This window comes from Poecile atricapillus, chromosome 27 (genome assembly GCF_030490865.1).
Source record: "Poecile atricapillus isolate bPoeAtr1 chromosome 27, bPoeAtr1.hap1, whole genome shotgun sequence".
In the NCBI taxonomy this organism is placed as follows: Eukaryota; Metazoa; Chordata; class Aves; order Passeriformes; family Paridae; genus Poecile; species Poecile atricapillus.
In genome coordinates, this window is record NC_081275.1 from 3,607,771 (window position 1) to 3,628,184 (window position 20,414).

The window sequence follows — 20,414 nt, forward strand, 5'->3', positions numbered from 1 at the left end:
TAGGCCCCAGTTGTCAGTTATGTAAACCCCTCGTATTTTACCTGAATGTTCCCTGTTAATCACCTTAGCCCTGCCCCTACCCCCTATCCATCATTGTAAACCCCACCCCTTCTTTCAGAGCCTTCTGTATCAATCAATTATACCTCCATGCCCCACTGGTTACTGTATCTTGCTCCCTCCCTCTGTGAATCCCTATTAGTATGGAAGGTGTGATCCTTTCCCCTTACTCCTCCTCTCAAGATTCCCCATTGGTCTACAGTTGGTACCCTCCCCTGGAGGTCGGTCCATACTTAACTCCTTGCACAGCAATGCTCAGGGCTCTCTTGGACCTGGATCCCTTGGAGTGTGGACGCCTCGTTTCCCCGACCTAATAAAACCATTGCTGGGAACTACAATCCAAGAGAGACTCCTCTGCTTTCTTGTCTGCACACCTGACGCCGTGCACCACAGAGCCTGGAGTAGCCCAAGACTCTGGAGGGGTCACTGAGGGAAAAGCCTACTCCCCAGTGATTCCCCACTCCTGGCGTTCATCTGAGCCGGAGTGCAAAGACCACCGTAGAGCCAGCCGGAGCTCCGGTGCAGTACAGCGTCACTTCAGGGCCCTCCAACACCAGCTTCAAACAGGCTCACGTGTTCAGGGCTGCTCGGGAGCAATTCTGACTGAGGCTGAGGGAGCAGAGAAGCTGCCCACAGCTGGGCTATGATTTCTGCTGCCGGTTTGTGTGTTTCACCACCGTTCAGTGAGGAAAAGGAGGGTTTGTGTGCCCCAGAGACGCACGTCAGGGAAGCACTCGGGACACTCTAGGAGTGCTGGTGGCAGATTGTGGTGCTGGCTGAAGCAGAATGGAAAATTAGCACTGCGTTTTTTAGCAAAGGTGTCCTTGTTTTCTACACCCCTTCCCAAAAATGAGGGAACAATTTATTCTAATGGATGCTAATACTACTGACTAGACCAAAAGGCTTTAATTAGGCTAGACTGGAAGGCTGAATAATTCTTTCTTCCTCCATTATTATTTATTCTTTAATCCACAGTGTAGGTAATTATTGCTACTTATACAGCCCAGTATTTGGAAGCCATATTGAAATAATTATATTAAAGCTAGGAAAATAAATCTTGAGACTGATACTGCTCGTCCTTGCCCAGGACCCTGAATAAGTCTCTTTTTCTCAGTCTCAAGGTGGAACCTCGCTGGGTGTCCCCAGTGAAGGGAGGAATCTCCCACCACACTCTGAGAAGGGGAATGTTAGAAGTGTGTCCTGTTAAAGAGCAGGACAGGGCTTTTACAGTCTGAAGCCATGGGCTGTGAGTCAGGGGGTGCTCAGGGAGCTGTGCCAGCTGGAGCAGAACACTGTGCCTGGGCAGGGATTGAGCTGCTGCAGCCGTGTCCTGTTTACTCCTCACCAGGAATGGCTTGAGCAAGGAGGGTCTCCTGGTTTTAGTATTAAAGAAAGTACACTAAATGCAGAGGTGGCTTTCTCCGTGCTGCTTGGGAAGCGGCTTGTGAACCACAAGGGAACCAAAGAGAGATTCTCAATTCCAGAAGCACTGCTGAGCACAGCCTCTCCTGACTCCAGCTGGGCTCCAGCCCCTGAGGTGACCTGAGCTTCCAAGCAGAGGGGCCAGAGCCTCTGACCTGCATTGAGCAGGCCTGCCACAGCTCCATGTCACACTGAGCACTGCAGTGTCCAGCCTTCCCCTGCTGCAGCCAGTCCCTTCCCAGGCTGTTCCAATCTCCACCTCCACCTTCCAGTGGCATGGAACGCTGCTGAGCACATCCAGTGCTCCCTCTGACCTGCAGGGAGAGGAAGACTCCCTCATTTGCTGTTGTGGCCAGTGGCTCCTGTCTGTGACAGATTCTGTGTCCTGCTCCGTGCCCCCCTGCACCGGCCAGGCTGGCTCCGTGCTGCTGGGCCTCTCACACCTGGTGTCAGCCTGGCCATGTCTCCCTGAGGGGGCAGAAGGGACCCCTGGTGCCAGCCTGGGCGGGTTCCCCTCAGGGGGCTGAAGGGCCGCGGTGCCAGCCTGGGCGGGTTCCCCTCAGGGGGCAGGCGGGCCTCTTGAGGGGCCCTGTACGCTGTTGTGTAGAGGTTTGTAAATCTCAGACTTGTTCCCTGTGGCGAGAGGTGTTCCGGGCAAGAGGGCTCGGGGCCATGCAGGAGCTGGAGCAGTTCCCACAGGAGCCCCACCTTGCAGCGCCGGCGGGCACAGCTTTGTCACAGCTGAAGTTACATTCCCCACACAGGCTCCGTGCTGCTGGGCCTCTCACAGTGCCTCTGAGCAAGGCTCCAGCTGAGCTCTCAAAAGAGCCCCAAAAAGAGCCCCAGTTCCCCAAAAGAGCCCCGAAAAGAGCCCCAGTTCCCCAAAAGAGCCCGGTGCTTCTGCGGTTCCCCTGAAAGGGCTGAAGGGCCTCGGTGTCATCCTGGCCATGTCTCCCTGAGGGGGCAGAAGGGACCCCTGGTGCCAGCCTGGGCAGGTTCCCCTCAGGGGGCTGAAGGGCCGCGGTGCCAGCCTGGGCGGGTTCCCCTCAGGGGGCAGGCGGGCCTCTTGAGGGGCCCTGTACGCTGTTGTGTAGAGGTTTGTAAATCTCAGACTTGTTCCCTGTGGCGAGAGGTGTTCCGGGCAAGAGGGCTCGGGGCCATGCAGGAGCTGGAGCTGTTCCCACAGGAGCCCCACCTTGCAGCGCCGGCGGGCACAGCTGTGTCACAGCTGAAGTGACATTGCCCACACAGGTTTTTGGATCCTCATCTGAGGCTGCCGTAGGACTTGCAGGGAAAAAGGGCAACTGTTGCCTAGTTGGAAGTGAGGCTGAAAGCATAATTCCTAAATTAACATCAATGCAAATGAAATAAATTATTCCAGTGCTGCCTTGGTGGTTCTGGTCCCTCCTGCCTGTGCCTCAGGCTCTCCCCAGCAGGGGAGAGTGTTTGGTGGGCCCTGATCTCCAAAAATCCATCTTTGCTGTTGCAGTGTGTCACTGCCTTGTGATAGAACTTGGTGAAACTTGCTGGCCCAGGCTGGGCAGGGGCCAAAGCAGGCAGTTCAAATAGGGGTGATGCCTTTTGGGACTATGTGAAAACAGAGGCCAGACAAAATCAAGGGAATACAAAGCAGTTCTGTTTATTGAAGGGCCTTCAGGTACATTTCAGGCAGACAAAGCCCCCACAGGGGCTACACCCAAAACTGGTTAATCTTCCATTTACAGCTTCAGGTAATGAAGTAATTTTTCCCCAGTTTGTTCTCCCCAACTCACTTTAGTTTCCCTCTCTCAGGGCCTGAGGCAGTGAGGTTTCCTTGATTCGCAGGCCTAGAGAGGAATTGTTTTGTCTGACCAAAATGGGAAAGCGTCAGCTGACATTGTATATGGAGTTTAGAGTTATACACTGAAGAATCGCAGGATTACAAATACACAAAAAATAGAGAAGCTAAAATCCTAAGGCATCAGGGGTGAATAGCAACCAGCTGCAACCTTGGAGCACGAGGAGCACCAAGTGCCTGACTGCTCAGAGGCTGCTCAGAACTGCAGGCTTCCAGAGCATGGCCCCAAACCACGTGGGTCAGGTGCAGCAGGAACAAAACTGCCTCCAGCAATCTTGAGTGGCAATCTGGCTAAAGCTTTGTCTGCTCAAACCTAGCCTAAGCCAGGCTGGAGGAAGAAGTAAATGTGAAGCTGCTAAAAAGTTGCCCAAGAGAGGCAGCAGCTGTGTGGGGGCCTGGCAGCCGAGGTTCACCCAGCGCAGCCTTTAGAGGGTCTCTCTGGTGGTAGCAGTCCAGGGTCAGCCTGTGGGTGTATGTTGAGGGCAGATAAAATTCACTGGAAATGACCCTGTGAGAGCTTGTGTGCTTTGCCACATGAGTCTCAGAGGCACAGGACTGTGCCTGGGAGGAGTGCAACAGAATTCCTCAGCAGCCTGTGTGGCAGACAGAAGTGTGAGCAGGCTTGTGACAGCTGTGGGCAGGCCTGTACTCACTGGGCTCTGTGCTTTGGGGAAGGAGTGGCAGCTCTGCAGGCAGTGAACCCCTCATCATCAGCAGCACAGGGGGAGTTCCAGCGAGTTCCACCTGTGCGAGGAGCCATGTGGGTTCCTGTGGCCAGGAGCCATGTGGTTCTGTGACGTCAAGGGGACACATCCCTGTGTGACCCCCATGTCACAGAGGGGCAGAGCATGTGGCACCTCTCCAGTGACAGTGAACTCACCTACCCAATGCTCGGTGGGCTGAGCGCAGGAGAGTGAAGGAGCTGGTCTTCAGGATCAGTCAGCTGCTTCCTTTGCTGCTCTTTTGTGCTTGTCTTTTAGACAAGTATTTAGACAAGTATTTAGATAAGTAGTTCTACAAGTAGTTCGACAAGTATTTAGACAAGTAGTTAGATAGTATTGTATAGTGTCCTCTTCAGCTTTCATCCTCTCAGAGGTAAGGATGATTTGAGGCTTGGGATAGCTCCTAGAGGAAGGAGATGTGGGATAAAGTCTAGGCTGATTTACACCTTCCTAATTGAAGGCTGAGCTCTTACACAGTTGTAGGCTGCCCAGATACAGGCTAGGCCAGAGTTCTTACTGGCTGATTCCCTTTCCTTTACTATAGCCTGGGATACCTAAGTAGTCTGTAGTAAGTGTGTAGTAAGTCGGTAAGTAGTGACTGTAGTCTGAGGGGCTGGGCTCGGCCCAGAGTGGCAAAAAGCCCACGCTGGCTGCCACAGGAGGGGAAGCAAGACAGAAAAAGGAGAGCAACAAAGGCAGTAGTTAAGTTAGTGGCTGAAAGCCGGTCACTCCTGTGGAAGAGGTGGGAAAGCCAGAGAGCTCTGCTGCTGATGCAGTGACAGCAGCAGCAGCAGCAGGAGCAGCAGGGCCTCTTCAGAGAAGGTACCATGCACTGGAGCACTTCAGAAGGACCTTTGACACTCCTGTGAACTGGGGCTCTGTCACTGGTCACAAAGATGGGAGCCTGCAGTTCAGCAGCTGGTACAAGCAGCACTGAAACTGTTGATGGCAAATGCTGCTCTCTAGGTTTGATTTATTTGGAGTTTTTATACTTTTGGTGAGCTAGGGTAATTTCTTTGCAATCATGTGATGGGATTGACACTGGTCTCTTTCTGGAGAATGTCCTGATATGTCCTTGGTCTTCCAGAGCTTTGCCCTCTGTTCCTGAGAGACGCAATGGCCACAAGAGGGAACGATTTCTGTGAGTAACAGCTTCACGGTCAGGTTTGGACCTTGTGAATCCCCAGACAAGTGACATGACTGGTGGTCAGATCCCAGAATGATGTGCTCAGAACCCAGAGTGAACTCTGGGATGTTTCCTGAGAGCAGGCAGACTGACCCAGGTGTTTATGTTTAGTGACAGGAAAGCACCTTTTGTCTCTCCTTTCTCAGTGTGCACAAGACTTTGAAACAGGATTGTTTATAGAGAGGGCTGACATCCTTGAGTTACCCTTTTTTTTTCAGTACTTGCCTTTTTTCAACAAGTTACAATTAGTTACGACCAGGGAAAACTTGACTTGGTAAATGCAGTCTCCAGCTCTGGTGAGAAAGGAAGATACCTGGAGGCCCAGAAATCAGAGCTGGGGTCTGTTAGACTCTTGGCAAAGCAAGCAGGGGAAGAGACTTTTCCGACCCAGTAAATTTCAATGGCAGCTCTAGGCTTCCCCTGACACGGAGTTGAAGGTTTGAGCTGGTTATCCTGGCTGCTTGTGTAGAAAAGTCCAAGTTTAAATCTGCTTCTGTACCTCGTCTCTTTTCGAATGGAATTTCTCTGCAGTCATTGCTGAGGGAATAGCTCCCCCAGAAAGGATCCTGTTTCCACCAGAGAAGATTTACATGGTCTGGCAGCAGCAGCAGAGTGCTGGAGCGGGGCTGTTCAATGTGGGCAACACGTGCTTCCTCAACGCTGTCCTGCAGTGTTTGACCTACACCCCGCCACTGGCCAACTACCTGCTGTCCCGAGAGCACAGCAAGGCCTGTGAGTGCTTTTGGGAACCTCTCCTGAATATGTGTTCATCAAATACCAAAGATTCCCAGAACCTGGAGTTAGATTTAGGAGAACAGCAGCCCTTTGTCAGCCCCATGAGTTGATGTTCTTTGAACACTCAAGCCTCTATAGAAGCCACTTGCCCTTGCCAGCTGTCTTACCCTTCATGAAGACACCTCTTTCTAGCTGCAAGTCTTTATTCCGGCAAGTTAAAGCCTCCTGGCTTATTGCACAGAAAACTGTTGGTCCAGCATCCCTCTTAAGAACATTTTCCGCACACTAAAATGTCCTGGGATCGTTGGGTTGTTGGGAGGAGTGGAGTATTGTGCTGGAGTGAAAGAGGAGGAGGATCCCACTGCTGTGGCTATTTGGCTAACCTAAAGACTTTCCCTGTGTCTCTGTTCAGGTCAGCAGCAAGGTTTCTGCATGATGTGCACCATGGAAGCACACGTTAACAAGGTCTTCCATTCCCCTGTCCGTGCCATCGTGCCTTGGGCTGTCCTCAAGGCTTTTGGACGTAAGTCATGGCAGGTGCTTTTGACAGGTTTTCTTCCCTTTGTGTATGGGACAAGGACAAACTTCTTCTTTCTTAGGCATAGGAGAACATTTTCAGCTGGGTATGCAGGAAGATGCCCATGACTTCTTGTGCTGTACAGTCAATGCCATGCAGAGAGCTTGTCTGAGCGCAAGCAGCGAGTAAGCACAAGGCAATCACCCTCACAAAGCTCGGAGCCCTTTGGACTGCTTGATGTGCCACCATCAAGGGAAACCTAAACCCTGGGCTTTCAGGCCAAGCAAAACACTTGGAGGAGATAACCCTGTGTCTTATCACTTGTTTCCAGCTTGGACCTCTCTTCTGAATCCACTACCATCATCCATCAAATATTTGGGGGCTTTCTGAGATCCAGAGGTACGTTTCCACAGCTGTTACTCTCCTTGACATTGCCCGTGCCCTTCTGTCTGCCTGTGCTCGACACTTGGTCCTGGGACTGGTGGGACAGGTGCAATGTGTAAATGGGCAATGCCAGTCAGCTTGCCATTGCTGAGCATTTGGATTTTCCCTTCCAGTCACCTGCTTCAGCTGCAAAGCCGTTTCTGACTCCTACGAGGCCTTCCTGGATGTTCCTTTGGATATCAATGTAAGAGGCTTTGCGGTTGTGCTTCAAGACATCCCAAGGCCCTGCAGCAGCTTCCCAGAGTCAACACATTTGTCTTAAAAATATAGCCTGTGAACCCAAGAGGTCTTGGTGGTGGGTGGGAAGGGCACTGGATAGTGTCCCCCTGCAGAGGCTGTGGCACTGGGCTCTCTGCAGGTGCTGTTTTTAAGCTGGACAAACAGCAATTATCCTCTTTGCACCCTTGATACATCGTCATCCTTCTTCTCTTTGCCTGCCCTCCTGTAACACCTGTCTGGCTCCCAGGCTGATGGGTTGAATTGTTGTTTGCACCACTGATGCCCCTGCACACTGTCATTAGTTGAACTGAGCGGGGGCACAGGGACGGAGTTCTTGACAGCTCCAGGAGCTGCTGGGAGACGGGGAGGTGTTCAGCGTCGCACTCTCTTTCTGCCTCCTTCTGGATAGGTTCATGGTGGGTCTCTTCAGCATCAGCTACAGGGCTTTTCTGGTCAGCTTCTGGGAAATGCTTTGGTGAGGGCATTTCCTGCAGCTCAGCGTGCACATTTCTCACTCCTCCAGGCAGCCTCGTCCCTCACTGCAGCTCTGGAAGAGTTTGTGACACCTGAGCAGCTGGATGGTGAAAACTGCTTTAAATGCAGCAAGTGAGATGATTACTAAGAACATGCAGAGTAAGACGGGATCCTGTTGGAGGGGGCTGCATGTCATTGAAGAGAAGTCATCTTCTTGTGCAGGTTTACTGCACACAGATGAGATGCAGCTTTTTGTAAATATGGCAGTGAAGAGCCTTAGAATAACAAAAGCTGTGTGAGACAGGAGAGGTTGCCTGGCCAGCTTGGGCAAAGATTGGGTGCATTTCAGCACTGGGCTGTGTCTGTGCTTGCTTTCAAGGTGTAAGGAGAAGGTTGCTGCCTCCAAGAGGTTCACAATCCACTGTGCACCCAAGGTTCTGACGGTGTGTCTGAAACGGTTTGACTGTTTGACCGGTGGGAAGATGAACAAGGTGTGTACACAACTGGTGTGCAGCTTTCTTTTCCTAGAGTAGATTTCCTAGAGCTTGTCACAAGCCACTCGTTAGTGATGTTAGTTGTTGGGTAGTAGTTGTCTGTAGGTACAGGTAGTGGTATGTAGTTGGGTTCGTTGTGTTCTCTCCTTGGGAGAAATGAATTCCCTTGGGAAGACAGGCCAGCGCTCTTCTCCCACAGCGCTGCTTTGGCCAAGAGCAGTTTCCTGCCACCCAAGGCATTACACCTTGCTTTACGAGAAAGCAGCTGCTCATGAGCCCCAAAGATGTATTTCCACACCTCTGGCCCCTGGATGTGGCAGGCTATTCTCTGTCCCAGGTCAGGGTCACCTCTGAGCCCTCCTGGTGTCTCTGTAGGCTGTGGAGTACCCCGAGTACCTGGATCTCCGCCCGTACATGTCCGAGGCTGATGGAGAGCCCCTCTATTACTCCCTGTATGCTGTCCTGGTGCACAGTGGCGACAGCTGCCATGAAGGACACTATTTCTGCTACACCAAGGTAAACAGCAACTTCCTTCCCTCCTTCCTTCCCAACGAGGAGAAGGCGTGCTGGGGAAGAGGAACTTTCCTGTGGGTATTACCGACAGCCAAGGTTTTGGGCCAGAAGGTCTCCTTAGGGGCTGCACTGGATTTCTTTTGGCACACTCTTTGTTAGGTAGTTTTCTGCCCGTGTTTTTGGTGAGAAGCCATGCAGAGATCCTTGCCTTTATTTTTCACAGGCCAGCAACGGGCTGTGGTACCAGATGGATGATGAGTGTGTGGAGCTTCGTAGCATTGACACAGCTCTCGGGCAGCAAGCCTACCTGCTGTTTTATGCCAGGTGAGACAATGGAACAGGCTGCCCAAAGAAGCTGTGGGTGCCCCATCCCTGGAAGAGTTCAAGGCCAGGTTGGATGGGGCTTGGAGGATCCTGGTCTATTGTAAGGTATTCCTGGCCATGAGAGGGAGTGGAACAAAAGGAGCTTTAAGGTCCCTTCCAAGGCAAACAAGTGTGTGAATTTATGGAATGGAGGCTGTAGAAGGTAGAAGGATGAGATTTTGCTGGGACAGGAGCAGGCCAGGTGGGAATACTCTGGTTGACCTTTTCATTTGTGACCTTGGCTAAGTCTCTCTGTCATAGAAACCTCTCCAAGAAAATGACTGAAGCCCAGAGGAGGCTGCAACAACAGCCCTAAAGTGAGATCACTCTTTTTTTCTCCAGATGCTCAGATCTGAGGCTTGGACAAAAGGCTTCTTCCTCGCTAGTACCATCATATGCACCATCCGTCCTCAGTCAGTGGGCAGCCAGCAGCAAGCAGGTGGCTTCTATTGTCCCACAGGTTTTGCCTGACAGGACAAAGGTAACTGGGGAGGAGGGTCAGGGCACCACAGGAGCTGTGGATTTCTTTGTAGGATCTAAGCATTTCTCCCTTTTCCCCTGGCACCCTGCAGCATTCTTCACAGCCACAATGCTGCTTCCTCTCAAAGCATGCCACCTGCATCCATGCCATTTGTGTGCCTTTGGCCCTTTGGCCTTGGCAGCCCTCCAGAAGGGCCTTTGGGAGGCTGTGAAATGTGCCCTCCCAGAGCTTCAGTGGCTTCCCCTTCACTGACTCTGGCCCTTTCAGGAGAGAAGGGCAGGAACTGTGCACAGCTCTCTTTCCAGGACATGGTGCTGAGTGTGGAAGATCCTGGCCAGGAGGAGGCGCAGAGCGGATCCCCACTGTGGGGCAAGGAAGCCTGCAGCTATGTTATGGACACCACAGGCTGTGATGACGCCACAGGGCCTCCTCCAAGTTGTGGACACAATCCCATAGATGATGCACCTTCAGGGCCTACCAACAGGAGCTTGGAGTCGGCGTGTGGACCTGGGGATGCTTGTCAGGAAACCCTGCTGATGCAGCAAGAGACAAGCAGTTCCGTGTGGAGCGGCTACGACCTCCGCAGCCGCTTTGTGCAGCACTCAGGCTTCAACTCTTCATCAAGGAAGAGGAAGAGGGAGACAACGAATTCTCCCTGTTGTGACCAAACTCCTGTTGATGGTGAAGTTCTAGGGCCCTCCAGCACCAGCCTGAAGCAGGTTCCCAGGGTTTGGGCTGGTCAAGAGCAAACCCAACCTTGGTGGAGCGAGCAGAGAAGATCCCCAGAGCAAGGCTGTGACCTCCATGGCCACTCTGTGCAGTGCACAGACCAGCAGCCCTCTCTGAGCAAGAGGAGGAGAACAAATCCTCCAGGATGTGACGAAACCCTGCTGGATAATGCAGCTTCTGGGCCCTCCAACACCAGCTTCCAGCAGGCTTGTGTGCTCAGGGCAGCTCGGGAGCAATTCCAACTGAGGCTGAGGGAGCAGAGAAGCTGCCCACAGCTGGGCTATGATGTCGGCCGCCGGTTCGTGCGTTTCTCAGCCCACCACCGTTCACTGAGGAAGAGGAGGGTTTGTGTGCTCCAGAGACGCACGTCAGGGAAGCACTCGAGGCACTCTAGGATTGCTGCGGGCAGATTGTGGCGCTGGCTGAAGCAGAATGGGAAATTAGCACTGCATTTTTTAGCAGAGCTGTCCATGTTTTCTACACCCATTCCCAAAGATGAGGGAACAATTTAGTTTTATGGCTGATGATGCCAACGACTAGTCTAGAAAGTTTTAATTAGTCTAGTCTAAAAGGCTTACTAATTCCCAAGAGGAAGTAAGCACAGAGAAAGGAGACCAGCAAAGGCAGAAGTTAAGTTAGTGGCTGAACGCTGGTCATTCCTGTAGACGAGGTGGGAAAGCCAGAGAGCTCTGCTGCTGATGCTGTGACAGCAGCAGCAGCAGGTACAGCAGGGCCTGTTCAGAGAAGGTACCATGCACTGGGGCACTTCAGAAGGACCTTTGAAGCTCTTGTGAACTGGGGCTCTGTGACTGATCACAAAGATGGGAACCTGCAGTTCAGCAGCTGGTACAAGCAGTACCTCGTCTCTTTTCGAATGGAATTTCTCTGCAGTCATTGCTGAGGGAATAGCTCCCCCAGAAAGGATCCTGTTTCCACCGGAGAAGATTTACATGGTCTGGCAGCAGCAGCAGAGTGCTGGAGCAGGGCTGTTCAATGTGGGCAACACATTCTTCCTCAACCTTCCTCAACTGTCCTGCAGTGTTTGACCTACACCCCGCCACTGGCCAACTACCTGCTGTCCCGAGAGCACAGCAAGGCCTGTGAGTGCTTTTGGGAACCCCTCCTGAATATGTGTTCATCAAATACCAAAGATTCCCAGAACCTGGAGTTAGATTTAGGAGAACAGCAGCCCTTTGTCAGCCCCATGAGTTGATGTTCTTTGAACACTCAAGCCTCTATAGAAGCCACTTGCCCTTGCCAGCTGTCTTACCCTTCATGAAGACACCTCTTTCTAGCTGCAAGTCTTTATTCCGGCAAGTTAAAGCCTCCTGGCTTATTGCACAGAAATCTCTTGGTCCAGCATCCCTCTTAAGAATATTTTCCGCACACTAAAATGTCCTGGGATCGTTGGGTTGTTGGGAGGAGTGGAGTATTGTGCTGGAGTGAAAGAGGAGGAGGATCCCACTGCTGTGGATATTTGGCTAACCTAAAGACTTTCCCTGTGTCTCTGTTTAGGTCAGCAGCAAGGTTTCTGCATGATGTGCACCATGGAAGCACACGTTAACAAGGTCTTGCATTCCCCTGTCAGTGCCATCGTGCCTTGGGCTGTCCTCAAGGTTTTTGGACGTAAGTCATGGCAGGTGCTTTTGACAGGTTTTCTTCCCTTTGTGTATGGGACAAGGACAAACTTCTTCTTTCTTAGGCATAGGAGAACATTTTCAGCTGGGTATGCAGGAAGATGCCCATGACTTCTTGTGCTGTACAGTCAATGCCATGCAGAGAGCTTGTCTGAGCGCAAGCAGCGAGTAAGCACAAGGCAATCACCCTCACAAAGCTCGGAGCCCTTTGGACTGCTTGATGTGCCACCATCAAGGGAAACCTAAACCCTGGGCTTTCAGGCTAAGCAAAACACTTGGAGGAGATAACCCTGTGTCTTATCACTTGTTTCCAGCTTGGACCTCTCTTCTGAATCCACTACCATCATCCATCAAATATTTGGGGGCTTTCTGAGATCCAGAGGTACGTTTCCACAGCTATTACTCTCCTTGACATTGCCCGTGCCCTTCTGTCTGCCTGTGCTCGACACTTGGTCCTGGGACTGGTGGGACAGGTGCAATGTGTAAATGGGCAATGCCAGTCAGCTTGCCATTGCTGAGCATTTGGATTTTCCCTTCCAGTCACCTGCTTCAGCTGCAAAGCCGTTTCTGACTCCTACGAGGCCTTCCTGGATGTTCCTTTGGATATCAATGTAAGAGGCTTTGCGGTTGTGCTTCAAGACATCCCAAGGCCCTGCAGCAGCTTCCCAGAGTCAACACATTTGTCTTAAAAATATAGCCTGTGAACCCAAGAGGTCTTGGTGGTGGGTGGGAAGGGCACTGGATAGTGTCCCCCTGCAGAGGCTGTGGCACTGGGCTCTCTGCAGGTGCTGTTTTTAAGCTGGACAAACAGCAATTATCCTCTCTGCACCCTTGATACATCGTTATCCTTCTTCTCTTTGCCTGTCCTCCTGTAACACCTGTCTGGCTCCCAGGCTGATGGGTTGAATTGTTGTTTGCACCACTGATGCCCCTGCACACTGTCATTAGTTGAACTGAGCGGGGGCACAGGGACGGAGCTCTTGACAGCTCCAGGAGCTGCTGGGAGACGGGGAGGTGTTCAGCGTCGCACTCTCTTTCTGCCTCCTTCTGGATAGGTTCATGGTGGGTCTCTTCAGCATCAGCTACAGGGCTTTTCTGGTCAGCTTCTGGGAAATGCTTGGGTGAGGGCATTTCCTGCAGCTCAGCGTGCACATTTCTCACTCCTCCAGGCAGCCTCGTCCCTCACTGCAGCTCTGGAAGAGTTTGTGACACCTGAGCAGCTGGATGGTGAAAACTGCTTTAAATGCAACAAGTGAGATGATTACTAAGAACATGCAGAGTAAGACGGGATCCTGTTGGAGGGGGCTGCATGTCATTGAAGAGAAGTCATCTTCTTGTGCAGGTTTACTGCACACAGATGAGATGCAGCTTTTTTGCAAATATGGCAGTGAAGAGCCTTAGAATAACAAAAGCTGTGTGAGACAGGAGAGGTTGCCTGGCCAGCTTGGGCAAAGATTGGGTGCATTTCAGCACTGGGCTGTGTCTGTGCTTGCTTTCAAGGTGTAAGGAGAAGGTTGCTGCCTCCAAGAGGTTCACAATCCACTGTGCACCCAAGGTTCTGACGGTGTGTCTGAAACGGTTTGACTGTTTGACCGGTGGGAAGATGAACAAGGTGTGTACACAACTGGTGTGCAGCTTTCTTTTCCTAGAGTAGATTTCCTAGAGCTTGTCACAAGCCACTCGTTAGTGATGTTAGTTGTTGGGTAGTAGTTGTCTGTAGGTACAGGTAGTGGTATGTAGTTGGGTTCGTTGTGTTCTCTCCTTGGGAGAAATGAATTCCCTTGGGAAGACAGGCCAGCGCTCTTCTCCCACAGCGCTGCTTTGGCCAAGAGCAGTTTCCTGCCACCCAAGGCATTACACCTTGCTTTACGAGAAAGCAGCTGCTCATGAGCCCCAAAGATGTATTTCCACACCTCTGGCCCCTGGATGTGGCAGGCTATTCTCTGTCCCAGGTCAGGGTCACCTCTGAGCCCTCCTGGTGTCTCTGTAGGCTGTGGAGTACCCCGAGTACCTGGATCTCCGCCCGTACATGTCCGAGGCTGATGGAGAGCCCCTCTATTACTCCCTGTATGCTGTCCTGGTGCACAGTGGCGACAGCTGCCATGAAGGACACTATTTCTGCTACACCAAGGTAAACAGCAACTTCCTTCCCTCCTTCCTTCCCAACGAGGAGAAGGCGTGCTGGGGAAGAGGAACTTTCCTGTGGGTATTACCGACAGCCAAGGTTTTGGGCCAGAAGGTCTCCTTAGGGGCTGCACTGGATTTCTTTTGGCACACTCTTTGTTAGGTAGTTTTCTGCCCGTGTTTTTGGTGAGAAGCCATGCAGAGATCCTTGCCTTTATTTTTCACAGGCCAGCAACGGGCTGTGGTACCAGATGGATGATGAGTGTGTGGAGCTTCGTAGCATTGACACAGCTCTCGGGCAGCAAGCCTACCTGCTGTTTTATGCCAGGTGAGACAATGGAACAGGCTGCCCAAAGAAGCTGTGGGTGCCCCATCCCTGGAAGAGTTCAAGGCCAGGTTGGATGGGGCTTGGAGGATCCTGGTCTATTGTAAGGTATTCCTGGCCATGAGAGGGAGTGGAACAAAAGGAGCTTTAAGGTCCCTTCCAAGGCAAACAAGTGTGTGAATTTATGGAATGGAGGCTGTAGAAGGTAGAAGGATGAGATTTTGCTGGGACAGGAGCAGGCCAGGTGGGAATACTCTGGTTGACCTTTTCATTTGTGACCTTGGCTAAGTCTCTCTGTCATAGAAACCTCTCCAAGAAAATGACTGAAGCCCAGAGGAGGCTGCAACAACAGCCCTAAAGTGAGATCACTCTTTTTTTCTCCAGATGCTCAGATCTGAGGCTTGGACAAAAGGCTTCTTCCTCGCTAGTACCATCATATGCACCATCCGTCCTCAGTCAGTGGGCAGCCAGCAGCAAGCAGGTGGCTTCTATTGTCCCACAGGTTTTGCCTGACAGGACAAAGGTAACTGGGGAGGAGGGTCAGGGCACCACAGGAGCTGTGGATTTCTTTGTAGGATCTAAGCATTTCTCCCTTTTCCCCTGGCACCCTGCAGCATTCTTCACAGCCACAATGCTGCTTCCTCTCAAAGCATGCCACCTGCATCCATGCCATTTGTGTGCCTTTGGCCCTTTGGCCTTGGCAGCCCTCCAGAAGGGCCTTTGGGAGGCTGTGAAATGTGCCCTCCCAGAGCTTCAGTGGCTTCCCCTTCACTGACTCTGGCCCTTTCAGGAGAGAAGGGCAGGAACTGTGCACAGCTCTCTTTCCAGGACATGGTGCTGAGTGTGGAAGATCCTGGCCAGGAGGAGGCGCAGAGCGGATCCCCACTGTGGGGCAAGGAAGCCTGCAGCTATGTTATGGACACCACAGGCTGTGATGACGCCACAGGGCCTCCTCCAAGTTGTGGACACAATCCCATAGATGATGCACCTTCAGGGCCTACCAACAGGAGCTTGGAGTCGGCGTGTGGACCTGGGGATGCTTGTCAGGAAACCCTGCTGATGCAGCAAGAGACAAGCAGTTCCGTGTGGAGCGGCTACGACCTCCGCAGCCGCTTTGTGCAGCACTCAGGCTTCAACTCTTCATCAAGGAAGAGGAAGAGGGAGACAACGAATTCTCCCTGTTGTGACCAAACTCCTGTTGATGGTGAAGTTCTAGGGCCCTCCAGCACCAGCCTGAAGCAGGTTCCCAGGGTTTGGGCTGGTCAAGAGCAAACCCAACCTTGGTGGAGCGAGCAGAGAAGATCCCCAGAGCAAGGCTGTGACCTCCATGGCCACTCTGTGCAGTGCACAGACCAGCAGCCCTCTCTGAGCAAGAGGAGGAGAACAAATCCTCCAGGATGTGACGAAACCCTGCTGGATAATGCAGCTTCTGGGCCCTCCAACACCAGCTTCCAGCAGGCTTGTGTGCTCAGGGCAGCTCGGGAGCAATTCCAACTGAGGCTGAGGGAGCAGAGAAGCTGCCCACAGCTGGGCTATGATGTCGGCCGCCGGTTCGTGCGTTTCTCAGCCCACCACCGTTCACTGAGGAAGAGGAGGGTTTGTGTGCTCCAGAGACGCACGTCAGGGAAGCACTCGAGGCACTCTAGGATTGCTGCGGGCAGATTGTGGCGCTGGCTGAAGCAGAATGGGAAATTAGCACTGCATTTTTTAGCAGAGCTGTCCATGTTTTCTACACCCATTCCCAAAGATGAGGGAACAATTTAGTTTTATGGCTGATGATGCCAACGACTAGTCTAGAAAGTTTTAATTAGTCTAGTCTAAAAGGCTTACTAATTCCCAAGAGGAAGTAAGCACAGAGAAAGGAGACCAGCAAAGGCAGAAGTTAAGTTAGTGGCTGAACGCTGGTCATTCCTGTAGACGAGGTGGGAAAGCCAGAGAGCTCTGCTGCTGATGCTGTGACAGCAGCAGCAGCAGGTACAGCAGGGCCTGTTCAGAGAAGGTACCATGCACTGGGGCACTTCAGAAGGACCTTTGAAGCTCTTGTGAACTGGGGCTCTGTGACTGATCACAAAGATGGGAACCTGCAGTTCAGCAGCTGGTACAAGCAGTACCTCGTCTCTTTTCGAATGGAATTTCTCTGCAGTCATTGCTGAGGGAATAGCTCCCCCAGAAAGGATCCTGTTTCCACCGGAGAAGATTTACATGGTCTGGCAGCAGCAGCAGAGTGCTGGAGCAGGGCTGTTCAATGTGGGCAACACATTCTTCCTCAACCTTCCTCAACTGTCCTGCAGTGTTTGACCTACACCCCGCCACTGGCCAACTACCTGCTGTCCCGAGAGCACAGCAAGGCCTGTGAGTGCTTTTGGGAACCCCTCCTGAATATGTGTTCATCAAATACCAAAGATTCCCAGAACCTGGAGTTAGATTTAGGAGAACAGCAGCCCTTTGTCAGCCCCATGAGTTGATGTTCTTTGAACACTCAAGCCTCTATAGAAGCCACTTGCCCTTGCCAGCTGTCTTACCCTTCATGAAGACACCTCTTTCTAGCTGCAAGTCTTTATTCCGGCAAGTTAAAGCCTCCTGGCTTATTGCACAGAAATCTCTTGGTCCAGCATCCCTCTTAAGAATATTTTCCGCACACTAAAATGTCCTGGGATCGTTGGGTTGTTGGGAGGAGTGGAGTATTGTGCTGGAGTGAAAGAGGAGGAGGATCCCACTGCTGTGGATATTTGGCTAACCTAAAGACTTTCCCTGTGTCTCTGTTTAGGTCAGCAGCAAGGTTTCTGCATGATGTGCACCATGGAAGCACACGTTAACAAGGTCTTGCATTCCCCTGTCAGTGCCATCGTGCCTTGGGCTGTCCTCAAGGTTTTTGGACGTAAGTCATGGCAGGTGCTTTTGACAGGTTTTCTTCCCTTTGTGTATGGGACAAGGACAAACTTCTTCTTTCTTAGGCATAGGAGAACATTTTCAGCTGGGTATGCAGGAAGATGCCCATGACTTCTTGTGCTGTACAGTCAATGCCATGCAGAGAGCTTGTCTGAGCGCAAGCAGCGAGTAAGCACAAGGCAATCACCCTCACAAAGCTCGGAGCCCTTTGGACTGCTTGATGTGCCACCATCAAGGGAAACCTAAACCCTGGGCTTTCAGGCTAAGCAAAACACTTGGAGGAGATAACCCTGTGTCTTATCACTTGTTTCCAGCTTGGACCTCTCTTCTGAATCCACTACCATCATCCATCAAATATTTGGGGGCTTTCTGAGATCCAGAGGTACGTTTCCACAGCTATTACTCTCCTTGACATTGCCCGTGCCCTTCTGTCTGCCTGTGCTCGACACTTGGTCCTGGGACTGGTGGGACAGGTGCAATGTGTAAATGGGCAATGCCAGTCAGCTTGCCATTGCTGAGCATTTGGATTTTCCCTTCCAGTCACCTGCTTCAGCTGCAAAGCCGTTTCTGACTCCTACGAGGCCTTCCTGGATGTTCCTTTGGATATCAATGTAAGAGGCTTTGCGGTTGTGCTTCAAGACATCCCAAGGCCCTGCAGCAGCTTCCCAGAGTCAACACATTTGTCTTAAAAATATAGCCTGTGAACCCAAGAGGTCTTGGTGGTGGGTGGGAAGGGCACTGGATAGTGTCCCCCTGCAGAGGCTGTGGCACTGGGCTCTCTGCAGGTGCTGTTTTTAAGCTGGACAAACAGCAATTATCCTCTCTGCACCCTTGATACATCGTTATCCTTCTTCTCTTTGCCTGTCCTCCTGTAACACCTGTCTGGCTCCCAGGCTGATGGGTTGAATTGTTGTTTGCACCACTGATGCCCCTGCACACTGTCATTAGTTGAACTGAGCGGGGGCACAGGGACGGAGCTCTTGACAGCTCCAGGAGCTGCTGGGAGACGGGGAGGTGTTCAGCGTCGCACTCTCTTTCTGCCTCCTTCTGGATAGGTTCATGGTGGGTCTCTTCAGCATCAGCTACAGGGCTTTTCTGGTCAGCTTCTGGGAAATGCTTGGGTGAGGGCATTTCCTGCAGCTCAGCGTGCACATTTCTCACTCCTCCAGGCAGCCTCGTCCCTCACTGCAGCTCTGGAAGAGTTTGTGACACCTGAGCAGCTGGATGGTGAAAACTGCTTTAAATGCAACAAGTGAGATGATTACTAAGAACATGCAGAGTAAGACGGGATCCTGTTGGAGGGGGCTGCATGTCATTGAAGAGAAGTCATCTTCTTGTGCAGGTTTACTGCACACAGATGAGATGCAGCTTTTTTGCAAATATGGCAGTGAAGAGCCTTAGAATAACAAAAGCTGTGTGAGACAGGAGAGGTTGCCTGGCCAGCTTGGGCAAAGATTGGGTGCATTTCAGCACTGGGCTGTGTCTGTGCTTGCTTTCAAGGTGTAAGGAGAAGGTTGCTGCCTCCAAGAGGTTCACAATCCACTGTGCACCCAAGGTTCTGACGGTGTGTCTGAAACGGTTTGACTGTTTGACCGGTGGGAAGATGAACAAGGTGTGTACACAACTGGTGTGCAGCTTTCTTTTCCTAGAGTAGATTTCCTAGAGCTTGTCACAAGCCACTCGTTAGTGATGTTAGTTGTTGGGTAGTAGTTGTCTGTAGGTACAGGTAGTGGTATGTAGTTGGGTTCGTTGTGTTCTCTCCTTGGGAGAAATGAATTCCCTTGGGAAGACAGGCCAGCGCTCTTCTCCCACAGCGCTGCTTTGGCCAAGAGCAGTTTCCTGCCACCCAAGGCATTACACCTTGCTTTACGAGAAAGCAGCTGCTCATGAGCCCCAAAGATGTATTTCCACACCTCTGGCCCCTGGATGTGGCAGGCTATTCTCTGTCCCAGGTCAGGGTCACCTCTGAGCCCTCCTGGTGTCTCTGTAGGCTGTGGAGTACCCCGAGTACCTGGATCTCCGCCCGTACATGTCCGAGGCCGATGGAGAGCCCCTCTATTACTCCCTGTATGCTGTCCTGGTGCACAGTGGCGACAGCTGCCATGAAGGACACTATTTCTGCTACACCAAGGTAAACAGCAACTTCCTTCCCTCCTTCCTTCCCAACGAGGAGAAGGCGTGCTGGGGAAGAGGAACTTTCCTGTGGGTATTACTGACAGCCAAGGTTTTGGGCCAGAAGGTCTCCTTAGGGGCTGCACTGGATTTCTTTTGGCACACTCTTTGTTAGGTAGTTTTCTGCCCGTGTTTTTGGTGAGAAGCCATGCAGAGATCCTTGCCTTTATTTTTCACAGGCCAGCAACGGGCTGTGGTACCAGATGGATGATGAGTGTGTGGAGCTTCGTAGCATTGACACAGCTCTCGGGCAGCAAGCCTACCTGCTGTTTTATGCCAGGTGAGACAATGGAACAGGCTGCCCAAAGAAGCTGTGGGTGCCCCATCCCTGGAAGAGTTCAAGGCCAGGTTGGATGGGGCTTGGAGGATCCTGGTCTATTGTAAGGTATTCCTGGCCATGAGAGGGAGTGGAACAAAAGGAGCTTTAAGGTCCCTTCCAAGGCAAACAAGTGTGTGAATTTATGGAATGGAGGCTGTAGAAGGTAGAAGGATGAGATTTTGCTGGGACAGGAGCAGGCCAGGTGGGAATACTCTGGTTGACCTTTTCATTTGTGACCTTGGCTAAGTCTCTCTGTCATAGAAACCTCTCCAAGAAAATGACTGAAGCCCAGAGGAGGCTGCAACAACAGCCCTAAAGTGAGATCACTCTTTTTTTCTCCAGATGCTCAGATCTGAGGCTTGGACAAAAGGCTTCTTCCTCGCTAGTACCATCATATGCACCATCCGTCCTCAGTCAGTGGGCAGCCAGCAGCAAGCAGGTGGCTTCTATTGTCCCACAGGTTTTGCCTGACAGGACAAAGGTAACTGGGGAGGAGGGTCAGGGCACCACAGGAGCTGTGGATTTCTTTGTAGGATCTAAGCATTTCTCCCTTTTCCCCTGGCACCCTGCAGCATTCTTCACAGCCACAATGCTGCTTCCTCTCAAAGCATGCCACCTGCATCCATGCCATTTGTGTGCCTTTGGCCCTTTGGCCTTGGCAGCCCTCCAGAAGGGCCTTTGGGAGGCTGTGAAATGTGCCCTCCCAGAGCTTCAGTGGCTTCCCCTTCACTGACTCTGGCCCTTTCAGGAGAGAA

At 51.9% G+C, this 20,414-nt stretch overlaps 3 protein-coding genes across 3 annotated transcripts; all 3 read left to right on the top strand.

The window, feature by feature from the left end:
• The first annotated feature begins 5,154 nt into the window (after window positions 1–5,154).
• Window positions 5,155–9,454, top strand: LOC131588702 (ubiquitin carboxyl-terminal hydrolase 42-like). The gene is made up of 11 exons (XM_058857626.1): window positions 5,155–5,179; window positions 5,756–5,956; window positions 6,372–6,482; window positions 6,568–6,661; window positions 6,808–6,875; window positions 7,034–7,104; window positions 7,663–7,745; window positions 7,993–8,104; window positions 8,483–8,623; window positions 8,844–8,944; window positions 9,334–9,454. Exons 1-11 carry the CDS (start codon window positions 5,155–5,157, stop codon window positions 9,452–9,454), a joined length of 1,128 nt encoding a protein of 375 aa, XP_058713609.1.
• A 318-nt stretch (window positions 9,455–9,772) lies between these two features.
• On the top strand, window positions 9,773–14,792 carry LOC131588703 (ubiquitin carboxyl-terminal hydrolase 42-like). The gene is given in 12 exon segments (XM_058857627.1): window positions 9,773–10,145; window positions 11,085–11,212; window positions 11,215–11,293; window positions 11,709–11,780; window positions 11,875–11,998; window positions 12,145–12,212; window positions 12,371–12,441; window positions 13,000–13,082; window positions 13,331–13,442; window positions 13,821–13,961; window positions 14,182–14,282; window positions 14,672–14,792. Coding segments are annotated over 12 exon segments (1,473 nt in total).
• Window positions 14,793–15,110: 318 nt separating this feature from the next.
• LOC131588704 (ubiquitin carboxyl-terminal hydrolase 42-like) lies at window positions 15,111–20,130 on the top strand. Its single transcript, XM_058857628.1, is given in 12 exon segments — window positions 15,111–15,483; window positions 16,423–16,550; window positions 16,553–16,631; window positions 17,047–17,118; window positions 17,213–17,336; window positions 17,483–17,550; window positions 17,709–17,779; window positions 18,338–18,420; window positions 18,669–18,780; window positions 19,159–19,299; window positions 19,520–19,620; window positions 20,010–20,130. Coding segments are annotated over 12 exon segments (1,473 nt in total).
• The last annotated feature ends 284 nt before the right edge of the window (window positions 20,131–20,414 follow it).

What these genes read in the sequence shown, in the direction of transcription:
- LOC131588702 (XM_058857626.1), top strand. Translation starts at nt 5,155, where the DNA reads ATGGCCACAAGAGGGAACGATTTCT. An exon ending in TGTCTGAGCGCAAGCAGCGA is followed by an intron (nt 6,662 to 6,807) that starts GTAAGCACAAGG and finishes ACTTGTTTCCAG; the next exon opens with CTTGGACCTCTCTTCTGAAT. An exon ending in AACTGCTTTAAATGCAGCAA is followed by an intron (nt 7,746 to 7,992) that starts GTGAGATGATTA and finishes CTTGCTTTCAAG; the next exon opens with GTGTAAGGAGAAGGTTGCTG.